At 42.1% G+C, this 22,500-nt stretch overlaps 1 protein-coding gene across 5 annotated transcripts in view; it reads right to left on the reverse strand.

Annotated features, from left to right (window-relative positions):
• LOC123506449 (ankyrin repeat and IBR domain-containing protein 1-like) overlaps positions 1-22,500 on the reverse strand; it is a 95,893-nt gene that overhangs the window by 2,700 nt on the left and 70,693 nt on the right. For 4 of the 5 annotated variants that reach the window (XM_045258547.1, XM_045258546.1, XM_045258545.1 and 1 more), the window contains 5 exons: positions 21,978-22,120; positions 20,416-20,643; positions 16,492-16,617; positions 501-657; positions 1-155 (listed from right to left, as the gene is read on the reverse strand). The exon at positions 1-155 is cut by the window's left edge and continues 31 nt beyond it. In XM_045258547.1, the coding sequence (XP_045114482.1) occupies positions 1-155; positions 501-657; positions 16,492-16,617; positions 20,416-20,643; positions 21,978-22,120 (809 nt within the window). The remainder of the gene's footprint in view (positions 156-500; positions 658-16,491; positions 16,618-20,415; positions 20,644-21,977; positions 22,121-22,500) is intronic. The other variant, XM_045258548.1, reaches the window with a different exon arrangement.

Genomic DNA, 22,500 nt, shown 5'->3' on the forward strand with positions numbered 1-22,500 from the left:
CCAGCCTTGCTCCCTTGAATGCTCCTGGAGCCAGGAGAGTCGCCGTCGTGCCTCATCCTCTATCATCTGGAGGCGTGACATCTCAAGGGCAATGAGGAGCTCCATGCTGGAGTCACATACCTCCCAAGACGAAGAGGATGAAGATTCTCCATCACCTGGTGACAGGTAAGGAAGGAAGATGGTAGTCAAGAATAGGAAAGAGAGAGAGAGAGAGAGAGAGAGAGAGAGAGAGAGAGAGAGAGAGAGAGAGAGAGAGAGAGAGAGAGAGAGAGAGAGAGAGAGAGAGAGAGAGAGAGAAAGGGGAGGGTGGCAAGAAAAGTATAGAATGAAAATACCCTGCACTGCTTTTTGGTGTGATGGGGAAGTACCCAGTGTGCTGAGCATAGTGCAAAGCAGGAGGGAAGGAAGAAGAGATGTAGGGTGGGAAAGTAAAAAAAAAAAAAAAAAATAATATAAAAAAAAAAGGGGGAAGAGAGAAAAATACCATACCCAATACCTACCTTGTTCTGGGAGGTACTTGGCACGTTGAGCACAATGGAGAGAACAGTAGTCATGTATGGTACCTGTTCGAGGGTTACGTGCTCGTGGTCGTGGGCAAGCCTTGCGACTGCACTTGCCCAACAATGTGAGAGTGAGAGCCTGGTTCAGGTTGCTCTCCTGAGGGTGTGAAATTAAGATTAGATATACAGGTAAAAGAAAAAAAATTAATTAATTAATTAATTAATACAAAATAGACAAAAAAGATAAACACTAGATGGACAATGCAATATTTTGTTACTTGGTTCACAATTATTACTAAATATTCTTTATACGTGTGTCCGTGTGTGTGTGTGTGTGTGTGTGTATTTACCTAGTTGTATTTACCTAGTTGTAGTTTTACAGGGCCTGGGCTTTACGCTCGTGTGGCCCCGCCTCCATATCTACACTTATCCAATTTTTCTTTATAGCTATGCACACTCGTTGCTGACACCACTTCTTCACTCAAGCTGTTCCACGTCTCAACACATCTTTGTGGGAAACTATATTTTTTAACATCTCTCAGACATCTTCCCTTTCTCAGCTTTTTACTATGCGATCTTGTGCTTTGAATGTCATATTCTTCTCTCAGGATCAGTTTCTCATTATCCACTTGGTCCATTCCGTTTATCAATTTATAAACTTTTATCAGATCCCCTCTCTCTCTTCTCTGTTCCAGGGTTGGTAGATCCATAGCCTTTAGTCTCTTCTCATATGTCATCCCTTCAAATTCTGGAACCATTCTTGTAGCCATTTTTTGTAGTCTCTCCAACTTCTCTATGTGTTTCTTTTTATGAGGGGTCCACACTACTCCTGCATATTCTAATCTGGGTTTTATTATAGTAATTATCAATTTCTTCATCATTTCTTTGTCTATGTAGTGAAATGCTACTCCAATACTCCTTAGCAAATTATGTCTCTGAAAATTCTATCAATATGACTTACCGGTTGATTGTTTTCTTCCATCGTCACTCCTAAGTCCTTTTCCTTTTCTACTTTCTCCAGTTCTACTCCATCTCCCATCTTATAGATTCCCACAGGTCGTCTTTCACTCTTTCCCATTTCCATGATATGGCTTTTGTCCACATTGAATTCCATTTCCCACTTTTTACACCAATCCCAGATCTTATTTACGGTAGGTCTTCCTGCAGTATTTCACAATCCTCTTTTTGCTTTATAACTCTGCAGTTTCATATCCTCCGCAGATTTATGTAGCTGTTCACTCCTTCTGGCATGTCGTTTATATATATGAGGAAAAGTATTGGTGCTAATACTGACCACTGCGGCACTCCGCTTTCTACTGCTCTCCACTTGGACTTCATATCTTTAACTACCGTCCTTATTTCTCTCCCCCTCAAATAATTTTCCATCCATCTTAATGTGCCTCCTTTTAAGCCTCCCTTCCCCTCTAACTTCCACAGTAATCTTGCATGTGGCACTTTGTCAAACGCCTTTTTTAAATCCAAATAAATACAGTCAATTCATCCCACTCTCTCTTGTACTCTATCAACTATTCTAGAGTAGAAACTCAGTAAATTAGTTACACATTACCGTCTTTTTCTAAAACCAAATTGGCTATCTGATATTAATTTGTTGTCTTCACGGAACTCGATCCATTGTTTCTTTATTATTCTTTCATACATCTTGCATATTACACTAGTTAGTGATACCGTTCTGTAATTTAAAGGTTCTTCCTTCCTTCCGCTCTTATATATGGGAATCACCTCAGCTCTGTGTGTGTGTGTACACACGTACAGGTAACTCTCGATTTACATGTGTTTGATATACACGTTTTTGTTATAATGCAACAGAAAAAAATATTTTAATTAAACTAATTTGCGCGATCAGTTTGCTTATACGCGATTTGGCCCAACTGCATTTTCAAACTGAGCGCCAGAGAGTTACACAGCTGGCCAATAGGTGGGAGCTCCGCTCTTCTCATGTCTCATTTGCAGTCTGCCAGCACTGAGTACAGACGGAATCTCTTCAATATGCCTAAAATTCACCAAGATGGCCCCAAAACATCATTCATCTTTTTTTGCATGTGGGGTTATTTTTGATAAGTGGATTTTTGATAAAGGGGAAAAGCTCAGAGGAAGATGGTGTCTGACTGTGGTGTGAGTGGTGAAGTCAGTGACGCAGTGAGTGTTGTGTTTACGTATTCTTTGTTTTGTTGTTTTCTCATTATTTTTTGCTTTCTCTTATTATTTCTTGCTTTTAATTTAGCCAAATAAATAGAGTATTTTGTACAATTTTTTTTGGACCACATCCCACATCCCCCCTATTATCTATTGTTTCTTATGAGAATTACATGTTTGTTTTATGCAAATTTTGATATACACAATGCCTCTTGGAACACATCTATCACGTAAATCGAGTTACCTGTATATATTATTGTAGATGAGACCAAGAGCATAGATACAAAGAAGAGCTGATGTATATTTTCTCTCTCTCTCTCTCTCTCTCTCTCTCTCTCTCTCTCTCTCTCTCTCTCTCTCTCAAATGCATATAGACATGCACCACTGACAATGCAGAGAGCAGATGTATAAACAAGAGCTCCTGTGTTGGATATTACTACCACCTCCTAACAAAAAGAGGTCTGGTGATGTACGTATATACAATGGAAGAGGGGGCTAGAATAGTGTTCTTTTTCTCCAATAGTATTAAACTATTTTGTGTTAAAAGGAAAAAAAAAGGAGGAGAATAAGAGTCCAGATGGCACTGCTGGCCATGTAAACAAGGAGTCAAGGCCTAAGAATCAGAGGGACCCTAGAAAAACACCAATGGGGCTACAGCAACTAGGGATTTCTAGGACTTTAAAGATGAGAAAATTAACATGAGAAAAATAACATCAGTGGAGAAGGAGATTAAGTGTATGAGGGAAGTCATTGCTAAGATACTGGAAAAACAAGATCAGCTGTTTGAGAAAAATCAAGAAGTGAAAGCAAAATGCTGTCAATTAGAGGAAACAGTGAAGGTCAACAATGAAATGAGGTCAGCACTAGAAGGAATAAAAAGGAGAACAAAGCTCTAAAGAAGTGTAAGAACTATGAGGCAGTGTTGGAAGGGCTTAGGGAGGAGGTTGAGGTAGGGCAGGGAGCAATGAGTAAAGCAAATTAGATGAGTGGAAAAGCATGGAAAAAAGATTAGGAAGATGAAAAGTGAACTTTGCAGAAGTGGTTAAACAACAAATATGAGAAGAAACAAAGGACTGAGTGATACAGGTGATTAAGGAAAGGGAAGAACTAATGAGAGACACAGTAGAGAAAAAGAAATGTATATATATGGACTACAAGAGAGAGAAAAAGGAGAAAGAAATAGTTAAAAAGGTTATTTCAAGTGTTCAGGATGAGGAACAAAATCTCAAGAAAGAAAGTGAAGAAATGTATAGGCTTAGAAAACACAGTGAGGGAACCAAAAGGCCATTAAAAGTTAAACTGAGATCCCAAGTAGGGGTTGAAGAATTACTAGTAAGGGCAGGAAAACATGCTGGGGATACAGAATGCAACATTTTGATAAAGAGGAATGTGAACCAGAAAGAAAGGGAAAAAGAGACAGAACTGAGAAATGAAGTTAAGGAAAAAAACAAGGACAGATAATGAGGGAAAGAAATTTTACTGGAGAGTGCCAGACATGAGGCTAAGGAAATGGGGAAGGGGAAGGAAGACACTAAGAGTTATGTGTACAAACATAGATGGGTTTATATCAGGATTGTTGGAAGTGAGAGACTATATATTGTAAAAAAGACAGGATGTGGTATGTGTAATAAGCAAAGTTAAGCAAAGACATCCAAGTAAATTTCAAAGAATAGGGATATAATGTTTGGAGGAGAGACAGAAAAGGAAAAGCAGTAGTATTGATAATGGCTCGAGAGAATATATACGTGGAAGAAGTACAATATGGAGATGGATTGGTAGAGGATTTTAAGTATAACAATTAGGACTAGTGGGAGGAAAAGGAGGAAAATCATAGTAACATTTTTTTTTTTTTTCTTATGTTATGGCCTATAGCACCTGTATACTTGAAGAGTATGGGAAGCGTTGTTCAGCTTCCACCCATTAATGGCACAAGCAATTTTATTTATAGTGGTACCCATATTAGGGCCCATATCACCACACAAGTGCATCTTTGGTGTAACCACCTAAAACCTGGATATCATGGTGACATGTAAGTAACTTTAAACCACTTGACAAATGGCAATGTTTCAAGGCAGTACGTGGTGGGATTCAAACCTACACATGGATGTCTGCCTGATTCCACATTCCCCCCCATATGGGAACCGCCTTGTCGTGGTGGGGGGACTTGCGTGCCCCTGTGACCTGGCAAGCTAGGCTAGAGGGGGTTTAGGCCCCTGCTCTGCCCTTTCGAGGGGGAGAGGGCTACCCATGCTAGTAAGGTCACCAGTGAGGGGCCAGACTAAATGGTTCCTACGTAGGCTGCCAGTGGACCAGCGGAGCCACCCGCTGGAGGGATCGCCCAATAGGGACCGTCCTGTGCTGGATGGTTGGGTGTCCAGGCTGGGATGCTTTGGGAGGGGAGTCTCAGCTCTGTCGGGGACAAACTTTCGTACACTTAACCCTCGGCTATCGCGCCCAATAAGGGCCGAAATAGCCGCGCCATAGCCGAATTGATCTTGGCGGGAAGGCGGTTTTGGTCAATAAGTGCTCAGATATTTCATGACGTCATGGCAGGGCACGCGATAGCAGGCATCTGAGGTCACGATAATGAAATTTTAGCAGCTTTTCATGGGTGTGCGATAGCAATAAAACACGATAGCTGAAGTCGCGATAGCCGAGGGTTGACTGTATATGTGGGACCTTTTTTTAAAACGACTGGTCCGCATGGGGACGAGGTACCCCGTCCACGGCAGCCAGCGCTTGCTCCCATTGTAGTCCCAGTAGGTGGTTTCCCTTGCCCCTGGAGCTAATTTTTGTGTAACTTTATGCATATGGTAAAACACAAAAAAATTTCAGGTTCTCGTGAGGTGGCTGACCTGGCCCGCGAGACGTCATCTTCAGGTCTGAGTGGAAGGAGGATTCCCCTCCACAAGGGCCTCCCACAGCAGTCTCCTGTTCTGGGAGTTCTTCTGAGGGACGCATTTCTGCTGCATGTGACTCCTTTTGATGGTAAATGTTAATCCATCTTTTTCTTATCACGCCTTGCACTCACTTCTCAAGGTGTATGGCACGGTTCTCCATATTCGACTTGTTTACGATAAGGATTTTCCGTCTAACCGCTGCTATGTAACGTTTCTGTCATGCGATGAAGCCCGTTTGGCTTATGAACATGTAGCATCCCTGCCCCTTGCTGGCTCTGGCTTTAAAACAGAACTTCTCCACTCTCGCAATATTTCGGACTACATCCCAAATCTTTTTGACCACCATTCAGAGAGTTCAGTTCCTGAAGTCCGCCAGATCCCGCCTCCACGTTGGTTTGTGGCGTACTACAGAAATGGGCGCGGGAATTTCATCCATGCCTCCCGGTACTTGTCCAAAGAGATCGGCACAATTCCTGAGGGAAACCTCAAGAAATACGGGAAGGGGGTGCTTGTGCGAGCTAAAGATATTACGCAGGCGAAGATGTTACAACATCTCCCATGCCCTACTGAAAGCATGTTTGAGACTGTGAAGGCTCATCCCATCTTTAATTATAGTAAAGGTTGTGTGTACAGTCAGGATCTTTACGAATTTCCTGAAGAGGAAATACTGGCTATGTGTCCTAACTCAGTCCAGAAGGTGACTAAGATGAGGAATTCTACCAACATGGTCCTTCTCACCTTTTTGGTTCCACCCTCCCAGACCGTGTTCATATCGGTCCTATCAATCTTAGGGTGAGGCGTTTTGTTTCTCGCCCTCTTCAGTGTTTCTCTTGCTATGGGTACGGTCACGGTAAAAGCTCCTGTAAGGAAGCTGCTCGATGTGGTAATTGCTCTGCACTAGATTCACACTCTGAGGAGCATTGCAATGCTGCTGCTTACTGTTTCCATTGCCGTGATGCTCACCAGGTACGTTCCAGGCAATGCCCCAGGTATCGCCTGGAGCAGGACATTTTACAGCTTGCTAACACTCAGTTCATCAGCCTTGGTAGTGCCTGCCGTGAACTCCTGTACCGCCAGAAGGATGGTACTGGTGCGACATCCTATGCTTCATTGGCCGCTCGCTCTTCAGCTGAGTCTGCCGGTCCGAAGACAACAACTTCTGCTACCTCTCGCTCTGTTGGGGCGGGTGGTCCTGTTCATTTGGCCAATAGGTTTGCCCTTTTGTCCGATGACTCAGTTGAGTCATCTCAAGAAGTGACGAGAATAATACGGACTTGACCAAAGTCACCCATGTAGTGGATGTCCATTTGCCCCTGTATCGCCTAAGCCTTTGAAGGGCCTGACCAAACGGCACCACGGCTCTGCGGAGTCGATAGATTTAGCTCAGCCTAAGCAATCTAAGGTTTCTCCTGGTGCACATGATCGTGAGTCCTCCAGGGACCGCTCTGCAATGGTAGCTCCAGTAGTTTCTGTCCAGCCTTCTGTGACGCCCTCCGTCTCAGATCGGGCTTCTTGTGATGAGGATGGTCTTAGCATGGACACGTCCGATGATATTGTCACAGCCGTCCCTTGTGGACCCGCTGTATCAAAAAGTGCAGTCCAGCCTGACCATCGTCTTCCGATGACCGGTAGGAGTAATGATGGTTCGCATCACTCACCGGTAGGCTGAAAGGCTGCGGTCCAACGACCCGGTACAGCTCAACTCCCCGTGTCTTCTCGTCGGTTGATTATTTCTAGTCAGGTGAATCACGGGCAGCCCATTCAAAAGGCTCGCCCATCCACTGCACCTAAATAGTAATCTTCAAGCTTCTACAGTGGAACTGTAGAGGCCTTCGCGCCTCGTGGGGGGAACTCCGAGCTTTATTGTCGGAGTTCTCTCCAGCCTGTGTAACTTTACAAGAGACTATACTATAGTCCTGCTCCTCCAACAATGTGGATTGGGTGCGGCTTGTTGGGGAATTCCTGCTGTACAGTGGTGAAGCATGTCTCATAGCCAGTGATGCAGCAGAGTTCTAATAGTAGTAAAACTTTAGCAAATATGGTCAGCAAATATACATACGCATTTAGCCTTAGTATTACAACATATGAGAGAGCAGTAAACTTATTATTGATAATATATTCATAAACCTGGCAAGAAACGTGGCATACATATTTTACAGTGTTGCTTAATATACTTATAAAGAGGTTTCCTTGTTTTGGGATGGGTAAATAGTTCCATAGTTATAATTAGATTATATCGTGAAGGAAAGTACTTTAAAATAAGCTGACATAAGTAAGCTACATTCAAATCTTCACGGCAGCAACACCAATCACGCCATCCATACAGGTGATGGGAGGTCAGCTGTGTCCTTGACCAGGAAGAAAGAGAAGGAAGAGGAAGAGAGAGGGGTAAGAAGAGGGAGGAAGAGCCAACGAGCCAACGAGGGATTAAAGGTATGGCAGCGCTGTCCTCCCGCTATTTCCCATGGGGGCCGCACCCAATCCACATTCTTAGACGAGCAGGACTATAGGTGACAGTACTTATTCTAGTCCTCCTGGCTATCGTGCCTTTTTTAGCACTCCTTTCCCTGACCAGGCCCACCACGGTGGCACAGCTATTCTAGTCTGTCAGGATATACCTGTTATCCCTTTACAACTTAACTCTCCCCTTCAGGTGGTTGCTGTTAAGGTCTTTATGAGACGATTCTACACCATTTGCAGTTTATATCTCCCTCCTTGTCTTCCTGTCTCCAGGGATGAGCTTGACGGCCTGGTGCGTCAGCTGACTCCGCCTTTTCTCTTGTTGGGAGATTTTAACGGCCGTCACCCATTGTGGGATGAAGGTGCTAGTAATCCTCGTGGGGTTTTAATCGGTTCTTTTATTGAGGATGAGGGATTGGAGATTTTAAATTCTGGGGACGTTACACATTTCCACAGTCCTACTGGGACTTTTACAGCTATCGATCTTTCTCTGTGTACATCTAATTCTTTCCTTGATTTTAATTGGCGGGTCCTACCGGATTTACACGGTAGTGACCACTTTCCGATTTTATTGGAATCTGTGAACTCTGAGCCACAGTCCCGGCCCCACGCTGGGTTTTAGACAAGGCAGATTGGCCTCGATTCACAGACCTTAGCTCTTTATCCGTCCGCTGGCTGACTTTTCTACTTGTGCTGAGGCTGTTGATTATTTTACCGATTTTTAATTTCAGTAGCGCTTCAGACAATCCATTTGACGGCCGATCGCTTTACTAAGTGTCCCGTTCCTTGGTGGAACGCAGCATGCACAAACGCTGTGAAACAGAAACGGGCAGCTTTCTCGTCTCCGGCGACATCGTGGGGACCCGCAGTGCCTGGAAGCTTTTCGGCGCTGCCGAGCTCGAGCCCGCCGCTTTTGAAAGAGGCACAAAGCGCCTCTTGGAAAGCCTGTCTCTTCCATTAACGCCCGCACCCCTCTTACAGATGTCTTTAACAAAGTCCGCCGAATTGATGGGAAGTATTCTGCTCCTTCCCCACCAGTTTTGTTGTCTGCTGGGCGGACGGTGGCAGACCCTAGGATGGTTGCCGACCTCTTCGTGGAGCACTTTGCTAGTGTTTCCCGGAAGCATCCTTCAGCCCCGGGCGCACGTCACCGCCAGAGAATGGAATCTCTCGGCATTAACTTTTCTTCCACTGGAGGGGAGTCTTATAATGTCCCTTTCTCTGCTTTCTAGTTGCGGACTGCTTTGTCTCAGTGTCATGACTCTTCTCCTGGTCCAGATGATATTCCTTATGCCTTCTTGCGTCACATGTCTGACCGTGCTTTTAACTTTTATTAAATCTTTATAATATGATTTGGCATACCGGTGACTTTCCATCTTCTTGGGCTGTGGCAGTGGTTCTCCCATTTCCGAAGCCTGGGAAAGATAATCTCCAGGCTACGAACTACCGTCCTATATCTTTGACATCCTGCATTTGTAAAGTGTTAGAAAAGATGGTAAATGTAAGACTCATGTGGTACTTGGAGAGGGGAAGTACTTGTCATCGGTACAGTACGGCTTCCGAAAGATGAGGTCTACTACTGATGCTCTTTTATCCCTAGAGTCTTCCATTTGTGAGGCCTTCGCTAATCACCACCATCAAGTAACAGTCTTTTTGACCTGGAGAAGGCCTACGACACGGCTTGGTGTCATGGCATTTTACAGTCTTTGTTTAATTTTGGCCTTCGTGGCCACCTTCCTATTTTTATCCAGCAGTTTTTATCCAGACGTTTTTACGGGTTCGAGTGGGAGTGTTCTCTCTGAGGCTACTGCTCTAAATGATGGTGTCCCACAGGAAGTATTCTTAGTGTTACATTATTCGCAGTCGCCATAAATGGTGTTATAGATACTCTCCCAGATGGCATTCACAGCTCCTTATATGTTGATGATTTATGTATTTCTTTGCTGCTGCTAGGATGTCACTGATTGAGCGCAAGCTCCAACTGGCGATCAATAGGGTGTCCAGTTGGGCCAACATGAACGGTTTTCGATTCTCCACCTCAAGACCGTAGCCATGCATTTTGTCGCAACCGTGGTGTCCATCCAGACCCGGATTTATACCTCGCCAATAGACGCCTCTCATGCGTGGAGGCGACTCGATATCTTGGCCTTTTATTTGACAACCGTCTCACCTGGGTTCCCCATTTCCGTTCTCTTAAGGCGTCTTGTCGGCAGGCATTATCCCTTCTTCGGGTTTTAAGTCACACCTCTTGGGGTGCGGACAGGGACACGTTGCTGCTGCTTCACCGTACACTCATACTTCCAAGCTGGAATACGGCTGTGAGATCTACTCATCCGCAACGGATGCACGACTACGCACGCTTGACCCCGTGCATCATGCTGGGGTCCGCTTGGCTACGGGTGCATTTCGGACATCTCCAATACCTAGCCTTTTAGTGGATGCTGGTTTCTGGCCGCTCGACCTTCGGCGCCAGTCTTCGATGCTCCGATGTTGGTTTCGCACCCACCGTCTTCCTGATTCTGTCCCTTGTCTGTGAATGTTGCGGGACTCGCGTTCGCAGGCGTATGTCACTCAACCGAGTCTACCTAAACCTTTTGGCCTTCGAGTGGCAAACCTCATGATGGATTTGTCTATCGACCCCACTCCTGTGTACTCTTTCCGGCTCCCACGAGTTGGTTATTGGCAGCTTCCTGTTATCTCATTATGCCCTCCTGCCATGGATGGCAAGAAGGATTTTCTGCCAGCTCTGTCCCACACACGGTTTTTAGAACACTTTTTTATCCATTCTGATGATATCCCCGTTTTTACTGATGGTTCCAAATCCGACGCAGGCGTTGGGTTTAGTGTGGTTTTCCCCTCTTTTTATCGGTCTGGCAGCCTTCCTTCAGTGGCGTCCGTTTTTACTGCGGAGCTGTCTGCCATAGTCCTAGCTTTACAGATAATTTTTACTCTCCCTGTTTCGTCTTTTACAATTTTTAGTGACTGTCGCAGTGCTCTTACTGCTCTCTCTTCACTATCTCCTTAACCCTTTGGTTTTATCAGCCCTGAGTGGCTATATCTACTTACCAGAAGAGGATATCGTGTTGGGTTCTGTTGGGTCCCTGGTCACGTTGGTGTTCCAGGGAATGAACACGCAGACCGCCTCGCTAAAGAGGCAGCAAGTCGCGCTCCATCTCCTGCCCCTGTTCCGTTTCGAGATGTATTTCCTCTAATTCGTGTGGCGGTTGCAACAATTTGGCAGAGGAGATGGCTAACGGGGTCGCAACCTCGAAAATGGGAGAGATCACTACTTCCTCATCCCTCAGTGGACATACACCCATGTCCGGGATCGCCATGCACAGACTTTATTGGCGCGACTTCGTATAGGTCACACGTACCTTACATTACACAAAGGTACCTCCTGACCAGGGACCCTCAACCTTACTGTGATGACTGCCTGGTGCCGCTAACGGTTCGGCACCTCCTAGTGGAGTGCCCTAGTTTGACTGACTTAAGACACCTCTACCTCTACCGCTGTCGCAGTAGAGATAGCGGTGTCTATTATATCTGAAAGGTCCTTGGACCAGAGTGCCTGGCCCAGGGCCATGATGTTTTTCGTTTTTTGGGAGAAGCTGGCCTTCTCCCAAAGCTGTGAATTTTATTTGATTATATTATATGTATTTTAATGTTTTATTACTTTTATTGTATACTGTATGTATTTTAGTTAGTTTTGATTTCAGAATTTTACTTTGTTTTTAGTTTTGTAGTTTTTAATTGCCTTTAGTTAGTTTTTTTTTTTATTTACGATGTCTTTTTAATTTTACGATGTCTTTTTAACATTTCGTAGCGGCGCCAAATGACAGCTGATGTTGCGGCGCCTTATTTTAACCGCACTGTCATAAGCAGATGTGGAAGGACCAGCTGTAGCAGGGTCAGCACGTTTCACTGGTTTGAAGAAAGAGGATATGGAGGAAGGGCCAGCTGTAGAATCGTCGGCAGTGAATGTGGAAGGGCCAGCTGTAGCAGGGTCAGCAGGTGTGACAGGGATGGCATGTCTGACTGACTTGAAGAAAGAGTAGATGGAAGACTGTTTGGTTTTTCTTGTTTTTTCATCATAGATTTCTTGATAAATCTTGACACTTTTCTCTATGTCATGAGCCACTTTGCTACTCCTGCCAGGATTTGAGTCACGTATATTCAGGGTTTCCAGAGCTTTTTGATAACAGCGAGACATTCTCTAAGAGTTTTGATGTCCAGGCCACGCACAGGTTCTTCTTCCTTGTCTCCCTCATTTTCTGCCTCCAATGATGCCTTGTCTAGCTCTATAAGTTCATTATTTGAGAGAGGTTCAGCATGGCTTTCCAAAAGATCTTGAACATCATTATCATCAACTTCATCAAAGCCAGCCCTACGGCACAGATTTACTATGTCATTTCTGATCGCACTGATGTCGTCTTCAGCGAAGCCTGGGAAGTCATGTGCACATTCTGGCCACACTTTATTCCACGCTAAGTTCATGGTAGACATCTTCACTTCGTCCCAAGATGACTTGATGTTATCTAAGGCATGCTTGATGTTATACGACTTCCACCATTCTCTGATAGTGGGCTTGCCAGGCCCATCTATGCCCTTTATCAGTTGCTGCATGGTTCGCTGCTGGTATTTTTTTTTTATAGTAGGCTTTAAGTGTTTGCCATAATTATCATGAATATATTTGTGCTTACAATAGACCCTTTAACCCCTAGCCGGCGGCAGTGGACGTTGGCTGTCTCCTAAAATGTGAATCGTCTATATATAGCTTCTGCCGCCTACTGGTGTGCAGCATAAATTTAGTTACACCGCATTTTGTTACGTTTTGACAGCATCTTTATATAGACTCTACCGCAATTTTGCGCCGTGTTTACAAGTTTCTCAAATCAAACTTTAGGCTTTAAAGTGAAATTTCTTTATATGTTTACTAGGATAATGGAGTGACTCACACCCACATTAAAAAATGTGTCCAGGACTTGTGACCTGGATGTGGTTTCCCTCCACCCTCCCAATTTTTTTGTTTTTGTTTTTGCTTTTCAGTTATGTGATGGTTTCCTCTTACTAACTCATCATCTAAATCATGCGCTAGAATCAGCTGTAAATCCTCATCAGTGATTCTCGTCCTTGTAGGAAGCATGGTTGTGCCTAAAATTCCCAAATATGTCCAAGAAATAATACTATATTGGTGGAATGACAGGCAGACAGGAGCACTCCACCCTGCCTGAAAGCTGGGAACAGAGTGTGGTATGAGTGTGAGAAGTCACGTACACCAAGGCCACTCTTGAGTTGCCAGATATCATTTTTGTGGCTCGGTGGCACTCACACGTGGCCGTCTATATAAAGTCGATGCTTAGAAATACAAGGGATAAATTTTGGAGACGAGTCTATATATAGTCACCCCGCAAATTTTTGATACAATCATGACCGTCTATATATAGTTCCACCGCCGGCTAAGGGTTAATATTCCATTTATTCATGTAATTAGTAATGCATGTAAGTAATATGTAATGCAGTTAAAAAAAAAAAGGGGGGAAGGGGAAGAGATAATAGGCTCCAAGGGTGGTCAAGATAAAGTCAGTACTGTAAGTGGTGGGGAGGTGTGATGTGGATGACGTCATCACCACTGCTCCCCCGCGCTGGGTCCTCTCGGATAACATGAGCAGATACCGTATCAGTGAATTTTTCTTACCGTATATCGAATTGAGGGTAGTAATTTCCAAATACCATAACTGTGAATTTACCGGATAAAGAACTATCGTATAACGAGGACTTACTGTAAGTAGTTATGCTGGACGATGGGGAAAAGAAGTGTTACAACTGGCAATGGTAAACACAATGCACCAATGGGTGAAGGACTATACAAGGTATAGAGGGGGAAGAAGAACATCAGTGTTAGATCTGGTATTCATGAAAAAAAAAAAAAAACAGAGCCTTGTTCAACCATCAAACAACAGAGCCTAATGGGACAAAGTGATCACATGGCCCTAGAAGTTGAATTGGAAGATCACGAAATTTTAAGATGGAATGAGGGACACAAACAAGGAAGATTGAATCACGCCAAGACAAATTTTGAAGGATTAAGTAAGTACTTTAGTAGTATAAATTGGAAACAAACCATGTAAGGCAAGACAGTTCAAGAAAAGTAAGAAATATTCCTAGACAAGTACAGTGAGGGGATAAAGGGGTATGTCCCAGTATAGAGCATTAAAGAGAGCAAACACACATGGTATAACACTACATGTGCAAAAACTAAGAAGAGAAAGTACAGTATGCTGCTTAGAAAAAATTAAGGAAGTTGAGAAATTAAGAAAATAGGAAGCAATATAATAAGGTATGAAATGAATACTCTATTAGAATAAGGAGAGAGGAGGAGAGAAAGTTTGAAAGGGATGTCATAGAAAGATGTGAAGAGGTACCCAAGAATATAAATGGAAAAATGATGAACCGAGAGACCATCACAAAGTTAATTAAGAGAAACAGGATATATGAAACAACTGAAGAAATTAATGATGAAGGGATGCAGGAATTGTCATGAAAAATTGTGGTGAATAAACAGAAAATTATCAAATTACTAGAAAAGGTGAAAGTAAGAAAAGTAATGGAATCAGACGGAGCATCAGGATGGACACTAAGAGAGTGTATACAGAACAAATGGTAGACCCAATTTGAGACGTTATCAACAGCTCATTAACAGAAGGAAAAGTACCAAGGGAATAGAAAAGAACAAATATAGTCCCAATATACAAAAAAGGAAAAGAACCAAACCTTGAATTATATACCTGTGTCACTGACTAGTGTTGTGGGAAAGATCTGTGAAATTGCGACAGAAGAAAGATGGCTGGAATATCTAAAGGAAAATGAAATCATAAATAACTCTCAATTGGATTTAGAAAAGGAAGATCATTTATAATAAATCTACTTAGTTTCTTTACACGAGTAACAGATAAGGTACAAGGGAGAGATGGATGAGTGGACGCAGTGTATTTAGATATTAAAGAGGCTTCTGACAGAGTACCACATAGATGACTCCTATGGAAAATAGAACATATAGGAGAAGTACAGGGAAGTATCTTAAGCTGGATGAGGAACTACTTAATAAAAAGAGAAACAATGACAGTGATAAAAGACACTCCATCAAGTTGGAGCATAGTAACTAGTGGCATGCTACAGAGGTCAGTGCTGGCCCCATTTATGTTTCAAATATATTTTAATGATATACAAGAGAATCTGATTAGCTACATAAACTTGTTTGCCAATGATGCAAAACTCTTAAGAGTAATAAGGAACAATGAGGATTGTATGGAATTGCATAGAAATATTGATAAGATCTGGGAATGGAGCCAGTGGAAATAAAAATTTAATGAAAAAAAATGCCATATGATGGAAATGGGTAAAAGAATAAGAGACCTATGTGGGAAAACAAAATGGTAGAAGAGGTTATAATGAAAAAGAAGGACCTGGGAGTGATTATACAAGACACCCTGATACTAGAGAGACACAAAAATGGGTTATTTCCTTCAACATACAAGACACTATCAAATATCAGGGTGGCATTTAACTAAATGGACATGGGTATGATGAAAAGGATCAGAACCACAATGATAAGACTTAGACTTGAATATGCAGCAGTGGTGTGATTACCACACATGCAAAAGGGTATCATGAAACTAGAAAGTATCCAAAGGACAGCCACAAAGATGGTGCCAGAAATAAAGGACCTTCCTTAAGAAGATAGACTGAAGGAAATGGAACTACCAACTTTGAAGGATAATAATGATGTATAAGAAAAGTAAACTGAATGAAAAAGATAGCCAGACAAGACCTGGTATCACTGACAGAAGATGAAGATAAACGGACAAGAGGACAGTCCAAGATTATGAAGTACCAATGTTCAAGGAACATAAAAAAGTTCAGCTTTCCATATAGAACCATGGATATCTGAAATGGCTTGAATGAAGAGATTGTAACAGCAGAAAATATGCATACATTCAAGGGAAAGTTAGATACAAGTAGATATGGAGACAGGTCACTATGAGCTCTGTAATATACAACTAGGTAAATACACACACACAGACACAGACACAGACACAGACACAGACACAGACACACACACACACACACACACACACACACACACACACACACACATTGCATGCGTGTATGTGTAGCACAATGTAGCGATCAGCACGATCCACTCAAAATTGAGAAGGCTCAGGTTCAAATCCTAAATGCACTGAGGCAAATAGGTAAGCCCCTGAATGTATAGTCTCTGTTCACCTAGCAGAAAGTAGGTATGGGATGTAACTTGGGGTGATGTGGTCTCACTATCCTGGTGTGTAGTGTGTGACAGATTTCAGTCCTATCTGAAATTTGTTCACTAAACTCTGGCCTCTTTTTGTAAGGGAACAGCTGGCTGGATGACCAATGACCAGCAGATAACTGTAGATGAATGACATATACATACACACCTCTTCATCAGAGTCCAGATCAGGCCAGTCAAGGAGGGCTGCCAGGTTGGTGTGGCAACCACGGGAGTCCTTCACCCATGGTTGTGATGGATCAAGTGTTCGGCTCATTGCCTCCACATTTTCCATCTGGTAAAGAGTAAATTTGTTTTGCTTTAATAGTCTATATTTCAATTCTATGAGGGGACCTATGAAATATTCAATGGTCTGACTCTGGTTAGATAAGATGCAAGATTACTATTGTCAACTGAAAGGTCTATTACAGAATAACACTGGATGGTCTATTACAATAAAACAAAGGTATATCAGCTCCTTTATGTGTCATGGCAGTGGTGTATAACTTATCCTTGTACAGTGTGATAGAGGATGATTGATTTCCAATCCTAGAGGCATAGATGTGATTTTATTCTTATGGAGTGCCTAAGGATCTAATAGTTATAGTTAATGCATATGTGAGTATCTTATTATAACATTTTTCTTTGCAAAGAAATCTGCATGATGTGGAATATATAGATCTGGATCCAGAGAAAGTAATATATCAAGGTAAAGAAAATGTATAGTTCCTCTAAACAGATTTTAACAAAACAATTTGAAGAAAGATTTTTTTTTTTTGTCAAAGTAGTTCTTTTTTTTTTTTTTTTTTTTTTTTACATTACAAGGGCACTGGCCAAGGACAAACAAAGTGTTGGAAAAAAAAAAATCCCGCTGGTTGCCAGGCCCTGTTAAGAGGAAAGTAGAAAGAGAAAAAACAAAAAAATCTAAAAGGAGGGTCCAGTTAACGTAAGAGGTGTCTTGACACTCCTCTTTTGAAAGAGTTTAAGTCATAGGCAGGTGGAAATACAGACACAGGTAGAGAGTTCCAGAGTTTACCAGTGTAGGGAATGAAGGAGTGAAGATACTGGTTAACTCTTGCATTAGGAAGATGGACAGAATAGGGATGAGAAGAAGTAGAGAGTCTTGTGCAGCGAGGCCGCAGGAGGGGAAGGCATGCAGTTAGCAAGTTCAGAAGAGCAGACAGCATGAAAACAGCGGTAGAAGACAGATAAAGATGCAACATTGCGGCGGTGACTTAAAGAATCAAGACAGTCAGTTAGAGGAGAAGAGTTGATAAGACGAAAAGCTTTAGATTCCACCTTGTTTAGTAAAGCTGTGTGTGGATCCCCCAGACATGAGAGCCATACTCCATACACGGGCGGATAAGGCCCTTGTACAGAGCAAGCAGCTGGGAGGGAGAAAAATGGACGAAGACGCCATAGGACACCTAACTTCTTGGAAGCTGATTTAGCAAGAGTAGAGATGTGAAATTTCCAGTTTAGATTTTTAGTGAAGGATAGACCGAGTGTGTTTAATGTAGAGGAGAGGGAAGTTGAGTGTTATTGAAGAAGAGAGGATAGTTGTCTGGAAGGTTATGTCGAGTAGATAGTTGTAGAAATTGAGTTTTTGAGGCATTGAACAAAACCAGGTTTTCTCTGCCCCAATCAGAAACAAGTGAAAGATCAGAAGTTAGGCGTCCTATAGCATCTCGCCTTGAGTCATTTAATTGTTGTTGGGTTGGGCGTCTGTTGAACGCTGTTGAATAATGCAGGTGGTATCATCAGCATAGGAGTGGATAGGGCATTGAGTCAGATTTAGGAGATCATTGATGAATAATAGAAAGAGAGTGGGTGATAGGACAGAACCCTGTGGAACACCACTGTTGATAGTTTTAGGGAAGAACAGTGACCGTCTACTACAGCAGCAATAGAACGATCGGAAAGGAAACTGGAGATGAAGGTACAGAGAGAAGGATAGAATCCGTAGGAGGGTAGTTTAGAAATTAAAGATTTGTGCCAGACTCTATCGAAGGCTTTCGATATGTCAAGGCCGACAGCAAAGGTTTCACCGAAGTCCCTAAAAGAGGATGACCAAGATTCAGTTAGGAAAGTAAGAAGATCACCAGTAGATCTGCCTTTACGGAAACCATACTGGCAATCAGAGAGAAGGTTGTGAGCTGATAGATGCCTCATTATCTTCCTATTAAGGATAGACTCAAAGGCTTTAGAAAGGCAGGAAATCAAAGCTATAGGGCGGTAGTTAGAAGGATTGGAGTGGTCACCTTTTTAGGGACAGGTTGAATGTGAGCAAACTTCCAGCAAGAAGGATAAATAGAAGTAGAGAGACACAGATGAAAGAGTTTGACCAGGCAGTGAGCGAGTTCGGAAGCACAGTTTTGAGAACAACAGGAGGGACTCCATCCGGACCGTAAGCCTTCCGAGAATCAAGGCCAGAGAGGGCCAGGAAAACGTCTTTATAAAGAATTTTAATTTTAGGGATGAAGTAGTCAGAGGGTGGAGGAGTAGGAGGAATATGCCCAGAATCATCCAAAGTTGAGTTGGTAGCAAAGGTTTGAGCGAAGAGTTCAGCTTTAGAAAAGAAGAGACAGCTGTAGAGCCATCTGGATGAAGTAAAGGAGGGAAAGACGAAGAAGTAAAGTTGTTAGAGATATTATTGGCTAGATGCCAGAAATCTCGAGAGGAGTTAGAATTGGAAAGACTTTGACATTTTCTATTGATGAAAGAGTTTTTAGTAAGTTGGAGAATAGATTTGGCATGATTACGGGCAGAAATATATAGGGCATGAGTTTCAGCAGTTGGATGGCTACGGAACCGTTTGTGAGCCGCCTCTATCATTGACAGCACGAGAACAAGCAGAGTTAAACCAAGGCTTTTTAGCTTTAGGGTTAGAGAAAGTATGAGGAATGTATAGCTCCATGCCAGAGATAATCACCTCTGTTATGCGCTCGGCACAAAGAGAAGGATCTCTGACATGAAAACAATAATCATCCCAAGGGAAATCAGAATAGTACTGCCTTAGTTCCTCCCACTTAGCAGAGTTAAAATGCCAGAAGCACCTCCGCTTAGGCGGGTCCTGAGGCTGCACTGGAGTGATAGAACTGGTAACGGAAATTAGATTGTGGTCGGAGGAGCCCAACGGAGAGGAAAGTTTAACAGAGTAAGCAGAAGGGTTGGAGGTTAGGAAAAGATCAAGAATGTTGGGCGTGTCTCCAAGGCGGTCAGGAATACGGGTAGGGAACTTCACTAGCTGCTCTAGGTCATGAAGGATAGCAAAGTTGAAGGTTTGTTCACCAGGTTGGTCAGTGAAAGAAGATGAAAGCCAAAGCTGGTGGTGAACATTGAAATCCCTAAAATGGAGATCTCAGCAAAAGGAAAGTGAGATAAGATGTGCTCCACCTTGGAAGTCAAATAGTCAAAGAATTTTACATAGTCAGAGGAATTAGGTGAGAGGTATACAGCACAGATGAATTTAGTTAGAGAGTGACATTGAAGTCTTAGCCAGATGGTAGAAAATTCTGAAGATTCAAGATTGTGGGCACGAGAGCAAGTGGTGTCGTTACGCACGTATGCGCAACATCCAGCTTTGGATTGAAAATGAGGATAGAGCAAGTAGGAGGGAACAGAAAAGGGCTGCTGTCAGTAGTCACAGACAACTGTGTTTCGTTAGGAAGAGAAGATGAGGTTTAGTAGAGGAGAGGTGGTGTTCCACAGATTGAAAATTAGAACGAAGGCCACGAATGTTGCAGAAATTGATAGTGAAAGTATTAGATGAAGTGTCAAGACACCCAAGGTCGACAGCAGAGGGGCAGTCCGACCTGGGGACATTTATGGTCCCCTCCCCAGAGGGGGACTCCGAGGCAGGGCGTGGTGAAGCCATTATTAAATTTTGATTTGAAGAGAGTGTAAAAGTGTAAGGTGTTGTAGTGTAGTGTAGGAAGTAGTAGAAGTTGTCTTTAGAGGTTCATATAAGACAGTATAGTAAAGCTGCTGAAGAAGCAGCAGCACTTTCTTGTTTCTGTGGGTCTTACAAATAGATAGCAAAAAGATAATAGAAATAAGGCAACATGAAAATGACAAATAATATCATACTCACATCATCTGGTGGATCCATTCCTACCAGACCAGGAAGCCTCCTTTTTCGAGCCCTACGCAAGGCTGGAGGAGTCTCAGGTGGCAGGAGCCCCCTGCTCACAGCCCTGACAAACTTGTGTCGCCGCCGTCGTGCCAACAGGGTTGTGGCAATGATCTGACGGCGGGGTGTCACAAGGTACTGTCGGGCCACCATCTCTGATAGCTTTTCTGTTACCTCTTCCAGTTCATTCTGTGGTAAATGAGGTTGCATTGAAACAAATGCAATTCTACCTAATTCAGTACTCAAGAATCTGTTACATGATTACTGTTCATCAATTGTATAATAATATTGGCAAAGGAGTTAAGGCCTCTCTCTCTCTCTCTCTCTCTCTCTTACACGCACACACTGTTGATGAAAATTTAAATTGGAAAATGCATATTAATAACATTTGCTTGAAACTTTAAAAAATAATTGGAATTATGTATAGAATTCGCCATAATTTAACTGAGGAAGCTAAAATGAGTGTATATTATACTCTTTTTTATCCACATATTACATATTGTGTCTCGTTATGGGCGAGTACTTGGCCTTCATTCTTAAATAAATTGACCATTTCACAAAATAAATTCTTCCGATGTATTTTCCATAAAAAGAAATTTGATTCAACAGATGAAATATACCAATATAGAAAAATTTTTAAAGTATCTTCTATACATAAATACTTCACATTATTATTGATTTTTAAAACAATTAGTCCTAATTCAGTGTTTAAACTTAGAGAGCATCCCTGTAACACTAGGAGTAATAATGTAGATTTATCCTTACCTGTATTCAGAACTAAACTATTCAAAAATAGTGTTATTTCTTTTGGTCCAGAAATATTCAATAGTCTCCCTCAGGATATAAAAGTCCTGCTCAGAGGATGTAATTTAATTAGATTTAAAAAGGAAATAAAAAGTTATCTGTTACATATGCAAAACTAGATACACCATATATTATTTCATGAATTTGGGAAGATAATGTTTTTCACTGCAATTTATGTTATGATGGTTGAGCTCCTGCTGTATTCTTACTTATATTTTATGTCCTGTCAAGTTTACGATCTATCTTGATTAACTAGGTTTTCTTATGTTTGTTCACCCTGCCACAATTTTTTTTAAATTAGTTTTTAAAATCTGTCTGTCCTAGGAGTTATAACTCGACAGACAGTGCCAAGCTGTATATTTGTTATGTATTCACATGTTTATAAATGTAATTATGGCAATAAATTTACTTTACTTTACTTTACTTTACTTTACTTTACACACACACACACACACACACACACACACACACACACACACACACACAGCAAGTGCTAAATTGTTAAGAATCTATGTACGTGTACAGAAAAAAGTATTGATCCTTTGATTTGTAGTTACCTAGTTGTATTGTACAAGGTTTGAGCCCTGCTTGAACCCTGTACAATGCAACTAGATAAATACAAATAAAAGGATCAATACTTTTTTCTGTACATGTACATAGATTCTTAACAATTTAGGACTTGCTGCACTAATTCCAACATTCATAATAACAAGTCTTACCTGCATATACTCAAAGATGGTCTTATTATAGCCATTGTCCTCCAGATAGTAGCCATATACATATGAGCCACAAAGAACTCGGCGTGCCTTCAGTAGTTCTTTGACCCCTTCCTCTACGAAGCGTGTTCCCTTCTCTACTGAGGCTGAAGGGGAGAAAAGGAAGGATGCAAGGGATGGATAAAATGTTAGTTAGCTGCTGGGGAGTTTTGTAAGGGTGTGTGTGTGTTGTTTATAGTTTATAGTAACAAAGTATAGAATAATTTTATCTAAACTAGGCAAGCAAGCCAAAGGCTTTTACAAATATAGAATACATAATAAAAGTGGTGATCATCAAACAACTGATGAGAAAAGAAGTGTTCATTACAAGTGTTAGTGGTTTTACTTAGATGGTCATTATAATGACTAACATCTTATGACTAAAATGCTGAGTAACAGATGCTGCTTACTTGTCACTCATTATCTGCCTCACCTCATCAATATAAAGCCTGACAAAATACCACTCATCATGACTCTTAAAAAAAAA

Source organism: Portunus trituberculatus, chromosome 20 (assembly GCF_017591435.1).
Source record: "Portunus trituberculatus isolate SZX2019 chromosome 20, ASM1759143v1, whole genome shotgun sequence".
In the NCBI taxonomy this organism is placed as follows: Eukaryota; Metazoa; Arthropoda; class Malacostraca; order Decapoda; family Portunidae; genus Portunus; species Portunus trituberculatus.